The sequence below is a fragment of the Aulonocara sp. 'chitande type north' Nkhata Bay genome, linkage group LG18, assembly GCF_057382095.1.
Source record: "Aulonocara sp. 'chitande type north' Nkhata Bay isolate Kocher_YH1m ecotype deep benthic linkage group LG18, A_spYH_male_GT1.1, whole genome shotgun sequence".
Taxonomy (NCBI): domain Eukaryota; kingdom Metazoa; phylum Chordata; class Actinopteri; order Cichliformes; family Cichlidae; genus Aulonocara; species Aulonocara sp. 'chitande type north' Nkhata Bay.
In genome coordinates this window covers 10,183,664-10,201,686 of record NC_141361.1, presented here as the reverse complement: position 1 = coordinate 10,201,686, position 18,023 = coordinate 10,183,664, and the positions used below count along the sequence as shown (strand labels likewise).

Sequence of the window (18,023 nt, the reverse complement as noted above, 5' to 3'; positions counted from 1 at the left end):
TCGTACCTGTTATTCCACCGCGCCTCTATTCGTGTATTTATGGTAAAGCCCTCCGCCACACGGAAGAAAGGTTTCAGCTAGCATGATGCTCACAGGGATGTAAAAATTTTCTACTGCGTCGCTTCTTTTCACATTTTTTAAACCACTACTTGGAAGCACTTACTAATTCTTCTAATTTACCTGGCATATATTACTTTGAATGAGTCAACATGGCGACGTGCATTCCCTTTCAAACACAGTTATCCTCAATAATGGAGGTTCTGGTGAAGGCAGCAGTGGCAGAGATATCCAAACTAGTCGATGACAAATGTGCGTTTCTGCATCTTGAAATATCCCGAAAGCAGAGCGAGAACGAGATGCTGAAGAGGAAACTGCTGGTGATGGAGAGCAAAAATGCGCAGCTGCAGCGAGGATTCGGTAAGATTTCCATCACTGTTTGTGCCAACTGACAACTCAGTGTGTTGTGCATCTAAATGTAGAAGTAGAACCAAACGCAGGAAGAATTTGATTTAAAAAGCCACCGCTGGTGTGTTTTATGTTAACCTCTGCTTATTTTTGTAAATGAATTTCGAGGTATTTTACTCCCCCTCCAAATAATATCTACTTTTCCTCTGCCCGAGCTTTCAAATTGAGATTTTTCTTCCCTTCTGCAACCAGAAAACTACATGGACAGAGGAACTGATGTGGGGAGCAACTGTCCGCACCCTGCAAGAGATATGAAGGTCTGTGTTTACTACATGCTCTAATAATTGTTGCCTTTTGGACAACATTTGCTCTTTTAAAAAAACCCCCAAACAAAACAAACTTTTTTCTTTTTAGAGAAGTCATACATAAAATGAATATGTTGCTGCAAGTTTCAATGTTTACACAGTTTAAAAACATACCAGCTACATGGAAAAAGTAACTCCGCTTAATTTAGATGTTTTAAAAGGGAGACCTGGCCTTTAAACAACCATGAAGTGACATCTAAGGGATAACTTTGTAACAGCAAGAATGGTGATTGAAGGATAAAAAATGTTTTGAAGAAAAGTCAACAAACTGTTAATTTTATTCCTTGTTAAATTAAAGTTATTTCAATAATCCTTCAAAATAGCACCTGTAGGTCTTTCATGGTGGTTACGATGGGGTAAGATTTGCATCTCGAGTTATTTTGTTACCCCCTCTGTGTCACACACCTAGACTTAAAATCAGGTCCAGGTTAGGCGTCTGCGATTTGAGCTTCCTTTAACAGTGACAGCTGAAAGCTGTGAGGTTTGTGCTCTGCTGTTCTCTTTGCTGTTGAAGTTTGTGGTTGTCATCAAGACAATATCTGAAGATTGTGTTCATTTAAAAATAAATAAATAAACAAATAAAACAAGAAAACGTGTATTGCCTGTGAGCATGGGAATTCAAACATATCCCCAAATGATATGAGATAAAATCCCCCACACGTGGAAGGTCAGTTCAACCCAGGGGCAGATTGACTGATGCAACAAGAAGTCTTGCAAAAAACTTGAGCATTTGTTCATTTATTCTTTAGCTGTTAGTGTCAAAGTGTTAGCATCAGAAAAATAAAGAAACAGTAGAGCTGTATGGCTGGAGTAACAGTAGACATGTTTGGTGCAGACAAAAGATGGCTTTTCATGAGAAAAACTGTTCACCATCTGTGAAGTTTAGTGGTGGAAGTGTTGTGGTTTTGCGCTGTTTCGCTGCCTCTGCAGAAGGTCCCTTATAGTCATTTATTTACTTGTGAGTTCTACTTCATATTAAAAACTGCTTAGATATAATGTGAGGTCATCTGTTGAGTTTGCATTGAGGGGATTCTCAAAAATCTTTCATGTTAGAGTGATCAGAAATTTTCACACCCAGACTGATGAACACTTCCGAAAAGCCTACAAAAAGTTACAGTGTTTGGACGTGGATATAAGATGTGTAGTTTTGTACACCAGTACAGTGGATTTTAGATCAAACAATCGAGATGTGGTGAAAGCGCAGACTTTCAGCCTTTAATTGAAGGGGTTTAACAAAACTGTTACATTAACCTTTCAGGAATTATGGGCATTTTTATGCACAGTTCCCCATAATCAGAGGCTCAGAAGGACCTCACTGTATTTCTGCTAGGCCTTCACACACCAGTTAAAGTAATTGCTGTTGCTGTTTTTGTACTGTAAATGATTGAAATGGTAACTTTATCTTAAAGCGTCATCTTTATTTTGTTTTCCAAAAGAATTAAAAGTTTGCCTTTCTAAACAAAAAAAATCCAGAAACTTTTAGTGGTTGTATATATTTTTTCACAAATTGTAAAAGAAAAATGGGGGGAAAAATGGGCAGCTGACACTGGTGATAAACTAGTTCAAAATGTGGATCAAAAACCTGTGTGTTAATCTAATAGTGTCAGTTATATGATAAATGTCACCTCGCTGCGGAAATGTCACCTCTTAATCTTATAGTTTTGGTTTCATTGCTGAGGCTTTGTTTGTGTGACACCACTCCCATAGGTGTTTCTATTTATGGCAGGTAGCTGTGTTATGAAAAGGGTGGATTAATAATTAGTAAGTTGTTTGTAGAGGGGAAAACAAAGCTAAAAGAAGTGAAATATAAAACTTAATTTGGCAGATTCTGGTGTTGCAATCTCTATATTATTAACATATATCTTAGAAGTTCTCAAGTTGAAAAACAAATAAGGTAATCCATGCCCTTTTTGTGTAGTTTCCTGAGATTGAAGATGCAACTGTTTCCTTCACAATTAAAGAAGAAAGTCCAGATGAGGCTCTATGGATCAGTGATTCTGCTGGACCAATTGGTGAGTTGAAGACCTAGGTTTTGTGCAAGAATTAAACCTTAATTGAACTTCACACCCTTACCTGAAGTCTCCTAACACCTGTCACCTGCAGGTTCTGCTGTTCAGTACCCTAACGCTGCTAGTGCTCCAGAGAACCAGCAGTTTGAAGAGGGCCACCAGTTAACCCATCCAGAGGTTGCCAGACAGAAGCCATCAGAGTTCAGTGACTCGTTTAACTCTGCCCAGCGTGCAGTAGACATCAGTAGCCTTCAGTTCACAGTGAAGACAGAGAAGGAAGAAGATCGACTGGCATTCAGACAGGATGGGTGCCAGCACAATGTGGGGAAGCAGACGCAACTTGCTGCTGAATTTTCATTGGATGAAAGGGAGAATCAAATTTGGTCGTCCATAATTGAAGGTAATGACATTGACACTGGGTTCCCTGACTTCTCTAGTGTAGTAGAGGAGTATTCCAACACGTACCCGGACCATTCAGATCCAAATGTAGCTTCTAACCTGAGCAAGTCGACTAACGTCCAGCAGTTGCCTTCTCAGAGGCTTTGCAATGGGATTTACAACAGCGAATATCAGAAGGACGTTCCACAGTCGTCAGATTTCCAGCCTAGGTCGCAGGCTCCGTTATTGCAGCAAGACAAGCAGAAGGAACTAATTTACCCGCAGAGAAACGCGTCACACTCCACTCACCTGAGCCAGCTAGAGGAAGACCCTGAGAGGGAGACCGCAACTCGAGACGGACCAGTTGTAACTCAGTCGCACAACACGTTCACACCGAGCAGCTTTAACCCTCACAGCCTACACAAACCCCTCTCTGGGACGGCCCGATGCTACGGGTGCTCGCAGTGCGGAAAGTCGTTCAGCCGCCTCCACCAGTTCAAGCTGCACCAGCAGAGCCACAAGAGAAAGCGAGCGTTTTGGTGCACGGTGTGCGGGAAGAGTTTCCAGTGCTCGTCGCACCTCAGCATACACCACCGGACTCACACGGGAGAGAAGCCGTACGGTTGCGGACAGTGCGGGAAGAGGTTCACGCAGCAGAGCAGCCTGAGGGTTCACCAGCGGACGCACAGCGGGGAACGACCATACAGCTGCTCACAGTGCGGGAAAACCTTCATCCTCATGCATCATTTAAAGCGACACCGAATCATTCACACCTACAGCTGAGGTGGTGCGAGTGGTCGAGGTGAAAGACGACGGTCTGAGAATCAAATATTCAGTGGACGGCAGCTTTTTTTTCCAGTGGGATTTTTTTTTAACCATATGGCATTACTGAACAACTTTGTATATTAATGCATATTTTACTATGCAAAATCCATCTGGATATCAACATGTTTGCTTCTTTTTAAGTACTTAAAATGATCAAAATGTGAAACTGAACTGCACCCTCGTTCACACGTTTGTGAAACCCTTCCAAAGCTAGAAATCCAAAAAAATGGAAAAGGAAAACCAAGCTCTTAAATGGTAAATGGCCTGTATTTGTATAGCGCTTTACTAGTCCCTAAGGATCCCAAAGCGCTTTACACAACCAGTCATCCACCCATCCAATCACACACTGGTGATGGCAAGCTACATTGTAGCCACAGCCACCCTGGGGCGCACTGACAGAGGCGAGGCTGCCGAACACTGGTGCCACCGGGCCCTCTGACCACCACCAAGCAACGGGTGAAGTGTCTTGCCCAAGGACACAACGACCGAGACTGTCCAAGCTGGGGCTCGAATCGGCAACCTTCCGATTACAAGGCGAACTCCCAACTGTTGAGCCACGATCGCCACCAAGCTCTTAAATGGCTGAGTCATCATCTAAAACCACGTGGCTTTGCTCTTACAGTTACCTGCATAAGTGCAGATCTGCTCTGACTTCCTGTTTGTTTTTGCTTCTCATGTCGAACTGGGGTTCGTGTCATCTCAGTACTGAAACCTTACAAGCACAAGATGCTCATTACCCCCATTCACTCTGACAAAGGTTTTTCATTCAAATTCATTCAAACTTTTCTCAGGTTTGTGCTTTAATGTCAGACGTTCGAAGCCTGCCTGACTCGTCCTCTCTGTTAGATTTTCCATGAAACTCTTCCCATAAACCCTTTGCTCTTTGTTATGCTTTATATTAAATCTGTTATCAAAACCAACAGATGCATTTTTTTGCTGTTATACTCACATGAAAGAATTAAATTCAGACCTTTAGATGGATGAAGGGATAGAGGGTTTTGTCAGTGTTTCTGGTTTTGGACGTCACACTTTTTCAACGACAAACTTCGAGCTCTTGGGTGCAGCTACTCGCGTAGTAAAAATGAATGTCATGTTGTGGTTTGTACTCACAGTTATGTGACTATAACTCACAGGTACACACTTCTGTTTGCTCCACTTCACGTGCCCGGCCGTGGAGCGCTGGCTGTTCTGAAAACTCTGACTGCGAGGTTAATTAGCTATGCGAGACAGCTGTGCCTCTCCTCAGCTGGCAGTGCTCCCATCACACCGCTCCAGCTCTCCTTCATACACCTGAACCAGGAAACCACTCCCTGCTGACACAGAGTTCCTCAAACTACTTGCCTGAGTTCACTATCATTCAAAATTAGGCTGCAAATATTATTTTAATCCATTAACTTTCAAAAGATATATGACTGATTAATGTTATTTAACTCTTGTCACGTTGACCATTAAGTAATTCACCATTTTGTGAGTCATTAACAATAGAAACGGATACAAGCTGAATTTTAGCATTAGTAAAACCTTTGGGGATTTTTCCCTTAAAACAAAAAGGTTAAAACCACAGCTTTAACTTTTTGTCTTGAACAACAATGGTCCAAAAACCAATTACGTGAAAGACACAAAAAAAAAACAAGCCTTTGATTTTAAGATTTGATTTTGTAACACAAACAAGATATTTAATAGGAACATTTTATAATTAATTTACTCGGTCAGCAATCAGATGATGCTCAGATTATAGCATCCTACTGTAATCCACCAAATTTCTGTCTGCTTCTCTGCAAACTACAAGACTTCAGCAATAGTCATGGCAACTAATTTTAAACCTTATCTAGATTAAATTTTATTTTACCTAACAAACACCCACCGACATGTGAAAATGACCCTTTTTTTTAGCATTTATACACTTATCATTTTATATAAGCATCATAGCATTTTAATTGCACAACAATTAAACGTCTCTATTATTGTGGCCTCTTTAACTTAGGCATAAAGCGCCTTGAGGCGACTGTTGGGATCTGGCGTTACATAAATCAATAACCTGATTTATATCTACAAAACTCGCCTGCCGACCACCGAACAACAGACTGAAATTGCAGACAGACACTACTGCAGCATGCCATGCACTCATCAGATTTGCAGTCAGTCCATTAGATGAGATGTCAGCAGAGGGCGTTGTAACTCATCCAGGGTGACTGTGCAAAAAGGGAACTATGCTGCTGCCTGAACAGGAACAGGGAGTTCACAATTTGATGTTTATTACAGGAACTAACAGCAACCACCTGCCTGTGAACTTCATGTATTTTACAGCCTCTTACATAAACTGCTCTCAGGACAGTCCTGCGACAGGCACATCAGCCTCTAGAGCACTTGTCTCTGTCTCTTTGCGTTATTCCACCTCTTCATGCTTTGTGTTCTTCACTCGCTGTTTTCTCTTGGACTGTCAGGCTCTCAAAGAGGAGAAACCCTGTAACACTGAGACAGTAGATTGAGTCGTACACAGGCTGTAACAGGCCTGAGATCATTTGGATAAAACTGCTTCCTGTAGTTTATAAGATAAGCCTTTTGGATTGTAATGCCAGCTCACTTGGTTTATACTGAAATCTCTAAACAGCAGTGGATTACTGCGAAATTTACTTCTATGGTTTCCAGACAACAGATCCATGAAATAACACATTCATTCTTAGAAAAATAATGCTGGCATACCTGAAATACTATTTTATTTTTTTTTATTTGCTTTCATCGAGTCAATATCCCAATTTTACTACCAAATATGGCCTTACTCTGGGTTTGTTCTATTAATAAATGTTGGAAATATAACATGCTAAAGAATGATTATTATGCTATAATGTTAAATATTAACCTTGGTTAACATGGACTTTTCAATATCATCATCATCAACAGATCAACACTGTGACGTCAGTCTTCTGTGTAAGGTGACCTTGAGTGTTTTGAAAGGCGCCTAAAATAAAATGTATTATCATTATTGTTATTACTTCTCTATCCCGTTTTCAAGGCTCCAGACTCTTGGCCTTGTTCAAAACCTGTCAGAGTTTTTGGTAAGAGCACGTGCACAGAACTAATATGGAAAATCTTGTTGGTTAAATTTAAAGTTTATCTTTGTGGGCAGGATTAAATACACAGTTTTAATGTGGCTTTTTATTGGGAGGTTGTAAAGTACAACAAAAAACTGCCCGGGTGCAGTGTGCCCCGGTAGATGGCGTGTGAAAAACACTTCCTTTTTCTTCTACATTATCTTTCGAGAACAGCTGTCATATTTGTGAGACTTTTTTGATGTAAGTGGAGGAAGTTTTCAAAGGCTTATTTGTCCAATAATGGGCCATTTTAATACAACCCCTCAGTTTATCCTCTGTGTAAAACATCCTGTTTTAGCTCACTTCACCTACCTTTGAGCCAACTTTCTGTCAGCTGGATGCCTCTCACAAGGATTAAACAGTAGGTGGGCGGGGCTTCTGTGTTCTTAGTTTTATAGCTGCGATGACAGTAATCGTGTCCCCTCTAAATAATAACACACAGAGCTGAAGCGGAAATGTCTAAACCTTTGTCTCTTAACTAATAACTTGCACACATGCGGACACTTTATTTGTGTGTGCGTTTTCGACTATTGTTCAGCTGTTTGTCTTGTGTAAATATCTGATCATGACTGCAACTCAATGCATTTCAACATCTAAGTTAAACTGGTGACAGAGTTTACAGAAAATAGGTCTGAAAAAGAGAACAAATCTAGTGAACTTCACTTCTCTAGGTTAAAATGCTTTGTTGAGGCCAGAGGTCAGAGGAGAATGGCCAGATTGCTTCGAGTACATTCAGAGATCAGAGGTGCGATCTATTCCTATGGCCTTATTAGTAATCCTGTATATATTTCCACTCACATTTCAGCAGAATCTGTCTTCTGTCTTTTACCTCAGCTGCAAGTTGTAGAACGTGTTATCTGTGGCGATTCAAAGCTTATATATAAAGTGTGTTCAAGTCAAATAGTGCAGATCAGTACCTTTAACTTTCTTGTTCGAAGGAGGAACCAGAAGTGAAAATATGTCAACCGCTTTGCGTTCAACATATTTTTATGAACAGCAAGCAAATTACTCACAGTACACTGAGGACTCACAAAGGTTTATGTGCGTACTTTTCCATAAATCTAGCCTTCACACCCACAGGATGATTCTTTGTTTCTGTGTATTTATTCAGCACATTTTGTGCAGACACCTGATCGCCCTCTTTTGGATGCTGGATTACAGACAGCTTGTAAAATTCTCACAACCTTGTTTGGCTATAAACAGCAGTGCCTGAGCGTCATGGAATTTTTTTTCTTTTCATGGGAGGAGGAAGGGAGCAAATGGCAGTGGGTGATATTTGGGTAAGAAAGTGACCAGAGGTGGCATGCAGAGTAGAAAATGCATGGGAAAGTTAGGGGAGGCTGTCAGTGATAAGAAAGGAGGATAAGGACTGCAGATAAAATGAGAAACAAACTGAGTACCTACTAAATTCTTACTCAGGGAAGCTTACACTGAGCTAGCAGGTTGTGCTTTAATTGAAGGTTTTCTTCTAACAGGCTCCTTTATGTGTGGACACAGTTTGGATTTCTTCACCTTTTTTGGTCCAACAGTATTTTTCTTTGTCCTTTAGGTGAAGCCGAATATTAAAAATAACATTAAAAATTTAGGAGTTATTTAAATTAAGCTGATCAGATTGTCTTTGCTTTAGTGGCACGTTTACAAGGTAATAAATAAACCAAAGGGGTACAAAAATACTTGAATGAAAGACACTAACTTCACAAATAAAAAGGTGAGAACAGTCAGGAAATGTTTGCACACGAATAACAAAAGAACATTACTTTAATTTTGAGTCTCTTAATGCTTTAGCATGAAAATGAAGATTGATTTAAATCATTTCAAGATGACTGGAGAGAGACATCCTGTGATTGATCACAGAAACATTCAGCCCCACAGTTTCAAACGCAGCACACAAAAACCACTTTAGTTTTCCAACAGAGTAATTTATTGTAAAAGCTGAGCTATAGTTGTTACAGATCTTAGTAAAGTACCACTAAAAGCACAGGCTGACGCACAGCCGGCCTGTTAGTTTACACAGTGACAGGAAATGGCAAGACATTTTTAATGTAATCTACTTTCTTTCATAACTGTGCCATGTCTCTTTCTTCAATGTAGTCTATACATTAAAAAAAACAAATACAAAAAACCTACTTAAAAACATTTTCTATAAATAGTTTATAATTTACATTTTCTCTACAAAAAAAAAAGGAACATTATTACCACTTTAGTCAAATTGACAGGAACGTATGCTGAATGAGTTGGTCCTCTTAAATAAAAAAAAATGTGAACATCATTTGTTTTTCATATTAGCGAATAGTTGATGTGAGGGAATGTAAGAGAATGAGAAATAAATAGGTTAATAATTTAGGTTTTATAACACGATACTGTTTCACTGAATCCCTTTGCAGCTGGACACAGTACAGTATACTACAGCAGGAAATAGTCAAGAGAACGTTTGTCCTAACACAGTATCTGTGCAGTGTAAATGTAAACAAAGCTTATTATGTGGACTAGTTTCCAAGCTCATAAGACTAAAAAGTTTCGCTAAGAAAGTAGTTCATCATTCTACAAGCATTGTGCTTTAAAAATTGCTTTCAGCTAAGCGTTTTGATAGAAATCCTCTAGATGTGATGCAGAGATCAAGTGCAGTGACGGTGGCCACCAGGTCATCTATCAGTTATTGATGTTATGCTCCAGCTGAGCCACAATGGTGGACACGAGCTTCTCCATCTGCTCGGCCCTCAGCCTGCCCGTCTCCAGGACCTCTTCGTGGTTGGCCTTCTCGTGGCTGTCGTAGTCCATCACTGCGCGGTTGCTGATCAGAGACAAGGCGAAGCAGCGCATCCCAGCGTGGCGGGCGACGATCACCTCGTGTACCGTGCTCATCCCTGCATTAAAAATTGAAAAGGTAAGTTATAACACTGACGTTCTCAATATACTTCCTTAATTAAATGGCATAAAGCTTATTCTTAAACTAGAAGAACAAATATGAAATTATTTAACTGTCAGATTTTATTTAGTATTGTACATATGGATGTAGTTTTGGGTATATTAGTGTATTTGGGCAATCTTTTTCTATAGAGGGATGACACGTTTCGTCTGTGTGAGGTATGCTGATATGTTGATTATTATTTTATCCATTAAATGCCTTGTTTGTGTTTTGCAGTCCCTAACAAGAATTTTCCTTTGCCTTACATCTGAAAAAGGCCTATTCTGCATATCATATTATAAAAGAGACTGCTTGATCGATTAAAGCAGCTCCTTTAAGAAGTAAATTAATCTGATAAGACTTTCAACAGGCCTCCTAAAAGCCCAAGCACCGATCCTGAGCTCCCCATGAGTAACAGAGCTCTTCACCTTATCTCTCAGGGTAAACATGGATCTGTGATTTTATTCTTTCAGCCACGACACACAGTTTGCAGAGACAGATGAGAGTAGGAACCTCGATCAACCAGTAAACTGACTGCTTTACTTTTGAACTCTACTTCACCCTCCATCCTGAACAAGACTATTATCTGAATTCTTCTCCTAAATAAGCAACTAATATCCATCCTAGAGCAAGAAATCCATTTTGGATCAGATCAGATCTCCATTCATTCAAAAAGATATCTGCTTGTAGTTGTGATGATTCGGGATTGGGACAATGTGAGGCGCGTAGGAATATTAAAACAGAAGTCGATGTGTTTTTGTGTGAGAGAGCAACATTTAAAACTCACCGACAGCATCAGCGCCTAGCATGTGCAGCATGCGGCACTCGGCAATGGTTTCGAAGGAGGGGCCTCCGAGAACGCAGTACACGCCTTCACGCACAAATTCACTAAAGCCCAGGTCTGCGGCCACATCGTGCGCCAGCTGCCGGAGCTTGCGATCGTAGGCATCAGACATGCAGGGGAAACGCAAGCCAAACCTGAAGGGAGAACAGGAGTGTTGACGCAAAAGAATCTACACAACAAAAGACAGGAATCTACACAGCTATGACTCAATACTGAAGTTACCCAACAAATAGATACTCAGAGTTTTTTAATGTGATCATGAGAAGATAAAAAGCTCACAAAGGATATTTTTCATCAGCCAAATTGTCTTATCTTTCAGCATCTCTTACAGAGATAAGAATGTGCTATGTTCATTATAACAGACCAACATAAGCTGGTCATAATTTTAAATAAACCACAACATCCCCACTTGGCAGTTGTTAATGTCTCAACCTGGCTCTGTGGCCAGCATTAAATAAGTGTCATGCAAAGCCTCCAGTGTGAAGCCACCCTAAACAACAGGCATACTTGCTGACCCTAAAAATCAAATGCCTATTGTTGTTTAAGGTCTGAAGAGTCACAGTTTTGTGTAGGAGGGCCCAACAATGCACATTTGTCATGGTGGAGGAGGGAACTTAGAACAGCTCAATTGTTTGCACAGTGACGGTGTAGCCCTCGCTTGAAATATTTAACCAAATGTTTTGGGGACCACGAGTTGCTTACAAACATAAAATTTGCGATCTTTAGGAGGACAGCAGTCAGTTATGATAAAATAAGTAGCAGAATGAGCAAATTCTGTTACTGCAGCGCATCCTTTCTAACATTCATGTAAATGTGTTTGTACCAAGGTTAAACCTGAACAAACTTAAGTCCGAAAGGTGCCTCTCTTGTGGCCCCAGGGCTACTTTAACTGTGAGTAAAATTCAACCATGTGTACGCTGAGAGTGTAGCATCGGGTGGCACCAGGGTGAGGCATTTTCCAAGGTCTTGTTAATGATTTTAGCGGTCGGTCTGTCTAAATGTTTATACTGAGCGAAACAACGGCTCATTCATAACAGTTTGTTTTTAATTCAGAGGAAATCTTCTCCAACGCTTCTTGTTACACAGGTTCACATTCAGCCTGCTTTATTTATAACAACAGAAGCCCTTAGACTGATAGTGGACTGGTCGACTTTCATAGCTACAGGGAAATGTTAACAATGACTGGAACAGCAAAATTTAATGCTTAATGTACTGAGAAAAAAATTAGCTAGAAAAGCTTCAAACCAAAAAATGCTATCTTCAATATCTGCTTCTACCCCTCCCTCACCTCCACCTACCTGTCATCATTGGGTCCAGACAGCGGGTTGACCCCAGCAAACCCTGGCATGTTGATGTGGTCCTTGATGACCATGATGTCCCCCACTTTGTAGTCCTGGTTGAGGCCTCCGGCTGCGTTGGTCATTATCATCGTCTCTACGCCCATCAGCTTGAAGACGCGCATGGGCAATGTGATCTAGTATAAATAAGTGAATATAAAACACACACAAAAAAAACGTGTGTTAACGTTATAAGACAAACAAGCAAAACTCATGCAAAGCGAACATTGAATAACACAAGAGACATGAAATGTGTGGAAGAAAACTGCTCTCAGTTATCGATTTAGGAAATTCACCTTTATTTATTAACACACTGATGTAACAATAGACACAAAGAAATTCCCTACACTGATAACCTGAATACAGTTGTCTTCTCCCGAGAGCAGTCGACATAACAAGCTTAGATCAACGTTACATTTAAGGAGCCATCCAAGTCAGAGAGAACGCTAATTTTCTCATTGTTTAGTCTCCATGTGCTCCACAGCAAAAGTCTGGGAGTGAGTAATCTTCCAGAAGCCTTAGAAACCTGAGATTTACATTTGAGATGCTCAGCAGCTGTTTGTGTCTTCAAAGCTCCGAGCTGGCACTTTTTGTGGGAATAACTTTCTACTAGATAAACTATTCCACTGTAAACACTGGACAGAAAAGCCTGTGGATAACCCTGCATAATCCTGACCAGTGTCTGAGGGGAAAAAGTTCCTGCTGAGTTTTTAAAATGTTTTTATTAAAAGCTTTTTGGCTTTTATTCATCCACATTTTGTATCTCTATGATTGGAAGTATATTATGAGTAAATCTCTCTAAAATCTTCTGTATTGTTCAATTAGGTAAAACATACATTCGAATAAACATCTGCTGTGTTGTCTGAGGGATACAATCCTTTAATTTAGCATTTTATGATACGGACTACAGGGGTTTAAAGTACTGGGACTTATGTGCTGCTAACACTCACAAACCACAAAGCTAAAATCGGGTGTATAGTATCGATACAGAACATTTACAATGTTCAGCCATCCAGAAATGACTGTGTACTTCCTCTCCCCACCACTGCCTCAGGTTTCCTTTTGTCCTCTGACTGAATACAACTTATTGACCCTGTGAGAATCTATGGAATGTCCTCTAAATGGAAGAACCTGCTCTAGTCCAGAAGACTCTGATAGCAAAAAAACGACAAGCTTTTATTGCCTGTGTTAGCTTTTTGTCTCTACTCACCTTCTGGATGGGGTAGCCCTCGTACAGGTGGAACCTGCCCTGCATGCATACACATGGCTTCCCTTTTAGTGTTCCAAACACGAGCCGGCCAGCATGACCATGCACTGCAACACACACAAACACACACTGTTAGACCCCAGTGCAATTCACAACACAGCCCAATCTTATGGCAAAGTGTGAAGTAGTCATGAGTCAGCACAGTTGAAAAGCTGGATTTGACAGTGAAGAAGATGAAGCTCTAAAAGTAGGAAAAGTGGCAACTATTATATTTTAACCCAAAACATGATCTTTTTCTACACCTAAGACAGTATTTGTACTTCCTAATTCTAACTGAACAGTTTATATGGTTCAACTCACCCTTTTTAAGAGCAGTGTAATGACAATTCATGTCCAAGAATAAAAAAATCAGCAGATTAAATCTTAAGACTGTTTCATAAAGTGCCGTGGGACTGTGTCGAATCAAGGTCACAAGCATGCGCGTGCGCGTGCGCGCGCGCACACACACACACACACACACACACACACACACACACACACAAACAAACAAACAAACAAACAAACAGTTGTGTTTCCCAAACTGCTGGAGGTTGTGGATACCTGTACTCCGGGGGAAATTGGGAATATCGCTGTATTTGAAAATCTGCGGGTCCTTGATCATTTCAGCCAGACCTCCCAGGCCTGAACCGCACACGATTCCCACAATCGGCCGCACCTGTGTGTTCGACAGCAGCCAATCAGCTGTGGTCTTGCATTCTTCATAGCTGACGCTGGAAAGCAAGAGAAACATATATGAAAACATGAAGTTATGCAGTGTTTCAAAGCAGAACGTGGCCTAACATGTGAGGACACACAAACAAAGTCAGTTTTTATTTATAGTATTTATCTCAAAGGTCTGACATAGAGGCTTTAGTCTTCTTACACACAAATTCATACTGCATACAGCATTCCTTTACCAGGAAATAACAGTGATTTGCCATTTCAGCTGATGCAATTTGTAAGGAGGAGTATCCTGTACAGTTCCTGAGCTGAAATGAATGTCTTGAACAGACATGTACAAACACACTTAATATCCTGTTATTGTGCAAACATACAGTGTGTCACGGTCAGGTGGTTGAGTGAAATGCCTGTGTGATGTAAACAGAATGAAATGTTTCTCAACCAAACATCGATGCACCTTTTATTGTTCAGTTTTGTTTGTCTGTACATTTGAGGAGTCAATTCTCACATCAACACTGACGGTTTTCTGCCTTCTGTGCTCTGATCACCACCAGCACGGCTCTTTAACTTTACTTATAACCCTGTTAATTTCCTGAGGATGGCTACGTTTTTTTAAACTATATAAATAATAAAATGTTGTAAAGCCACTTGATTACAGCCACTAGGTTGTTCCACATGAAATAGAACCAATGAGATAACATAAAACCTTAAAAACAACCCCAAAAGCAAATAGTTTAATCAAAAGCAAACTAAATATTGTTTAACCTGTCTGTGCTCTTTTCTACAAACACTTTATCTTTAACCGGATCAAAGTGAGCTGTTAACAGGCTCATCCGATATATAAGCCATTAACAAAGACTGGGGAAGTGTCTTATTAAAGCTGAATATTAGCATAAAAAGGGGCTCAGCAAGATAGCATCAGAGAACTTGTTTATTCTGCTTGTTACACACCACGTATTGCCAAATTAGCTTCACTGCATGCTTGCCCTCTGGCCACCCCCCCTCATCCTATGCAGTAGATGCAGAGGCCTTAACCACATATGGTAAGGCACTGATTTGTAGAGTGGATGCCTATCACCAATGGAAATATCACATGTAGTTTTAAATATCACATGTGTTTTAAATCATTTCATTAGTGGTACAAAACATCCCAACCCTTCCCCCACTCACCCACCCAAGTGGAGCTATTGTAATTAAAATCACCACAGTGTAATTACCACAAGAATAACTGAAGACTCTGGAGGAGTTTGGGAGTTAATCCCGCCCTTTGAACCCCCTAAAGCCCCTTTAAAGACCTTCTTTTTCGTTCAGAAAGAAGCTTCACGGTAGTTGGAAAAATCCAGGTGGTAGAATGGGTCTATTAATGATGCTACTTCGATCAGGTGTTTTAAGCAGGACAAGATTCAAGATCCAAGATCCTTTATTTGTCACATACATAGTTCTGAGTACAGTGAAATGTGTACTAAAAAAGCACTATAATAATGGCAGTATATGCTTATTTTATATAAGGATAAAAAAACCCGATAATAAATCGAGGGAAAGTGAAGATCTGTTCTTTTTTACGCGCTCAACATTTAAAAAACAGAATAAAACAAACAAAAATCATGTTCTAATCTTTCTGTTCAATCGTTTCCAATGTTTTCATTCTTTTCCTCTTTCAAAGTGGTACGTGCGCTCCGTCACTAACCCAGCCCACACTTTTATGTGATGGTGGTGGAGGCTGTAGCTGACTCACGGACACCTCATTGGGCCCACATGTGGTCAAATGAAACAAACTGCGACATGAAGGAAGCATTACGGCAACGAGGAGATTACAGTGTGTGTTCACTGTGAATAAACCACCTTCCTGTGCCAGTAATGGGACAGCGGGTTCAGTGACGTCACGGAGGATCTCGTGTGGGGTTTTTCCGCCCCATCCATCAGTGCCGGTGGGCACGTTGTAGCTCTTCCGCGCGTAATTGCGCGTTCAAAGACTGCGGAAGAACTCAGGAAAACTGCCAGCGGAGCGGAGAGATGTTAAAGCCCCAGGCAGTTTATTTATTTATCTATTTTTTTTATTCTTTAAATCAGGACCACCGTAATTAAGCAGTTTGAGGATATTTGTTTCCTTATTGATGTTCGACAGAAGCAGCTATACACATTCAACAGAATAGAAACCCGGTGATGGACTACACAAAGTTAATCCAGCCTCCACACAGAAAACGTATGCTAGAGGTGCAAGTATTTGGTATTTGAGGGATTAATACATCATAAATAGAGTCTGCCTACACGAGTAGTTCTAATCACACACAGATGTCTTTAGTCTTTAATACGAATACAAAAGGAAGGTATGAATAGTTCACTCACCCAGAGATAAACTCAGACATGATGGAATGTGATTCAGATGGAGTCAGCAGGTTGTTCTGTGTTAGAGTGAGTCCTGTCGGTATTATTCGGGTTTCCTGATGTGGGACCGGTTTTAGATTCACACCCCCACCCTTCTATGTCACTGCTGGCATAGCATGACATCGGAGGCTCTGATTGGTCCACCCACAGGCGTGTGCCTCTGATGCACTGGTTAACACAAGTAGTCATAGCAATCGGTGCTGCGTTCAGGATACAGCGCGTCGACATAAGGAAGGATGTGTGTGGAATTAAGACAAAAATCCACACGAGGCAGCCTCTTGAGGAGCCGGGATCCGTCCTCTGTTTTTGTTACAAAAGGAAATTAGTGAGACTGCTCCCACTTTGACTGAAATACACCTCTAATACTTAAGAATGAAACTGAAAAAATAACTACGAATTATTATTACGCATTTGTCCAAATATACCAACTGTAAGACATTCTTTATTAATTATATATAATATTCCCTTAAGATGAGTTAACCTTGTTAGCCTTTTATTATAAACCATTTAAATTTACTTACTTAGCTCATATATTCTATATTACCTCGCTTTCTTAACTTTCTCGAGCTTTTATTTAGCGTGTTTTACACCCAAATAAAACTGCTGCGCACACAAGAATATACCCACTTTGGGATAGATAAAGAACAACAACATTTTTAATAACGGGATCAAAAACAAGCAAATGTTTCTGAGGGATATTATTGTTATACTATTTGAAAAGGAGATTGAAGGTAAGATGTTGGGAGTTATTCTTTAGCTTTTTGAACAAGCATCAAAACTTTGATCGAATTTCCCACAGGACTTGAAGGCAGCACCGAACCCCATTCAAGAACGTGGTTGTGAAGGTTTTGGTGCTGATGCAATCGCCCTGCACGTGATACAAAAAGGACCATAGGCTACATAATATCCGGCATATTTTAATTTCTTCTAGTATTTACTAGAAATATTAGAAGGAATAAATTGTCACAGCTCAAAAAGCTTACCGCATACAGACTTTGTTGACAAATGATAGGGAAAGGAAAATCAACTTTCCAGAGTAACTTAGCCACACGTGGTAAGAGTAGGCATTTCTTCATGTACTTGAAACAATGAAAAATTCTAGTTTATCATCGATCTGTGTTTGGAGGGATGAACTGATTCACAGGAAAACGAACTCAGAAGATTTTAAGCTGTGTTGAGATAGTGAGAAGGCGATTGTGGATCAAGTCTCAAGGTTGTACATTCCCATGTGGCACTACTTAGCAGTGTGAGCTGTCCTGGGTTCTGTGTGCAAATTTTACGCTTTTAATAAAGTTTTTATGAAAGAAAAAAAAAACGGTTTTTTTAAAGCAACAGCTTGCAATTGTTTTCTAAAGATACAGTCATTTAAAAGAAAAAGAAAAGTAAGCCCACTTTCAGTTCTAAGGTTTTATCTTTATATTTATCAGGACATTTTTTAAAAAAAAGTCATCTGTCAAGCACAGGGGGTGGTCCTCGCGGTTAATGAGCTGACCATGACCTACACTGTATACCAAAGTATTCTACAGTTAATGATCCCAAGCACTGCAGCAA

The 18,023-nt window shown here is 40.3% G+C and overlaps 2 protein-coding genes across 2 annotated transcripts; one reads left to right on the top strand and one right to left on the bottom strand.

The window, feature by feature from the left end:
* Positions 1-5,728, top strand: LOC147308012 (uncharacterized). The gene is made up of 4 exons (XM_086270505.1): positions 1-417; positions 658-722; positions 2,689-2,782; positions 2,874-5,728. Exons 1-4 carry the CDS (start codon positions 210-212, stop codon positions 3,938-3,940), a joined length of 1,434 nt encoding a protein of 477 aa, XP_086126631.1. The 5' UTR covers positions 1-209; the 3' UTR covers positions 3,941-5,728.
* Positions 5,729-8,972: 3,244 nt separating this feature from the next.
* Positions 8,973-16,591, bottom strand: pnp5b (purine nucleoside phosphorylase 5b). Its single transcript, XM_086272384.1, has 6 exons — positions 16,434-16,591; positions 13,968-14,137; positions 13,371-13,474; positions 12,122-12,297; positions 10,767-10,957; positions 8,973-9,938 (listed from the first exon to the last, which is right to left on the bottom strand). Exons 1-6 carry the CDS (start codon positions 16,451-16,453, stop codon positions 9,724-9,726), a joined length of 876 nt encoding a protein of 291 aa, XP_086128510.1. The 5' UTR covers positions 16,454-16,591; the 3' UTR covers positions 8,973-9,723.
* Positions 16,592-18,023: the final 1,432 nt, after the last annotated feature.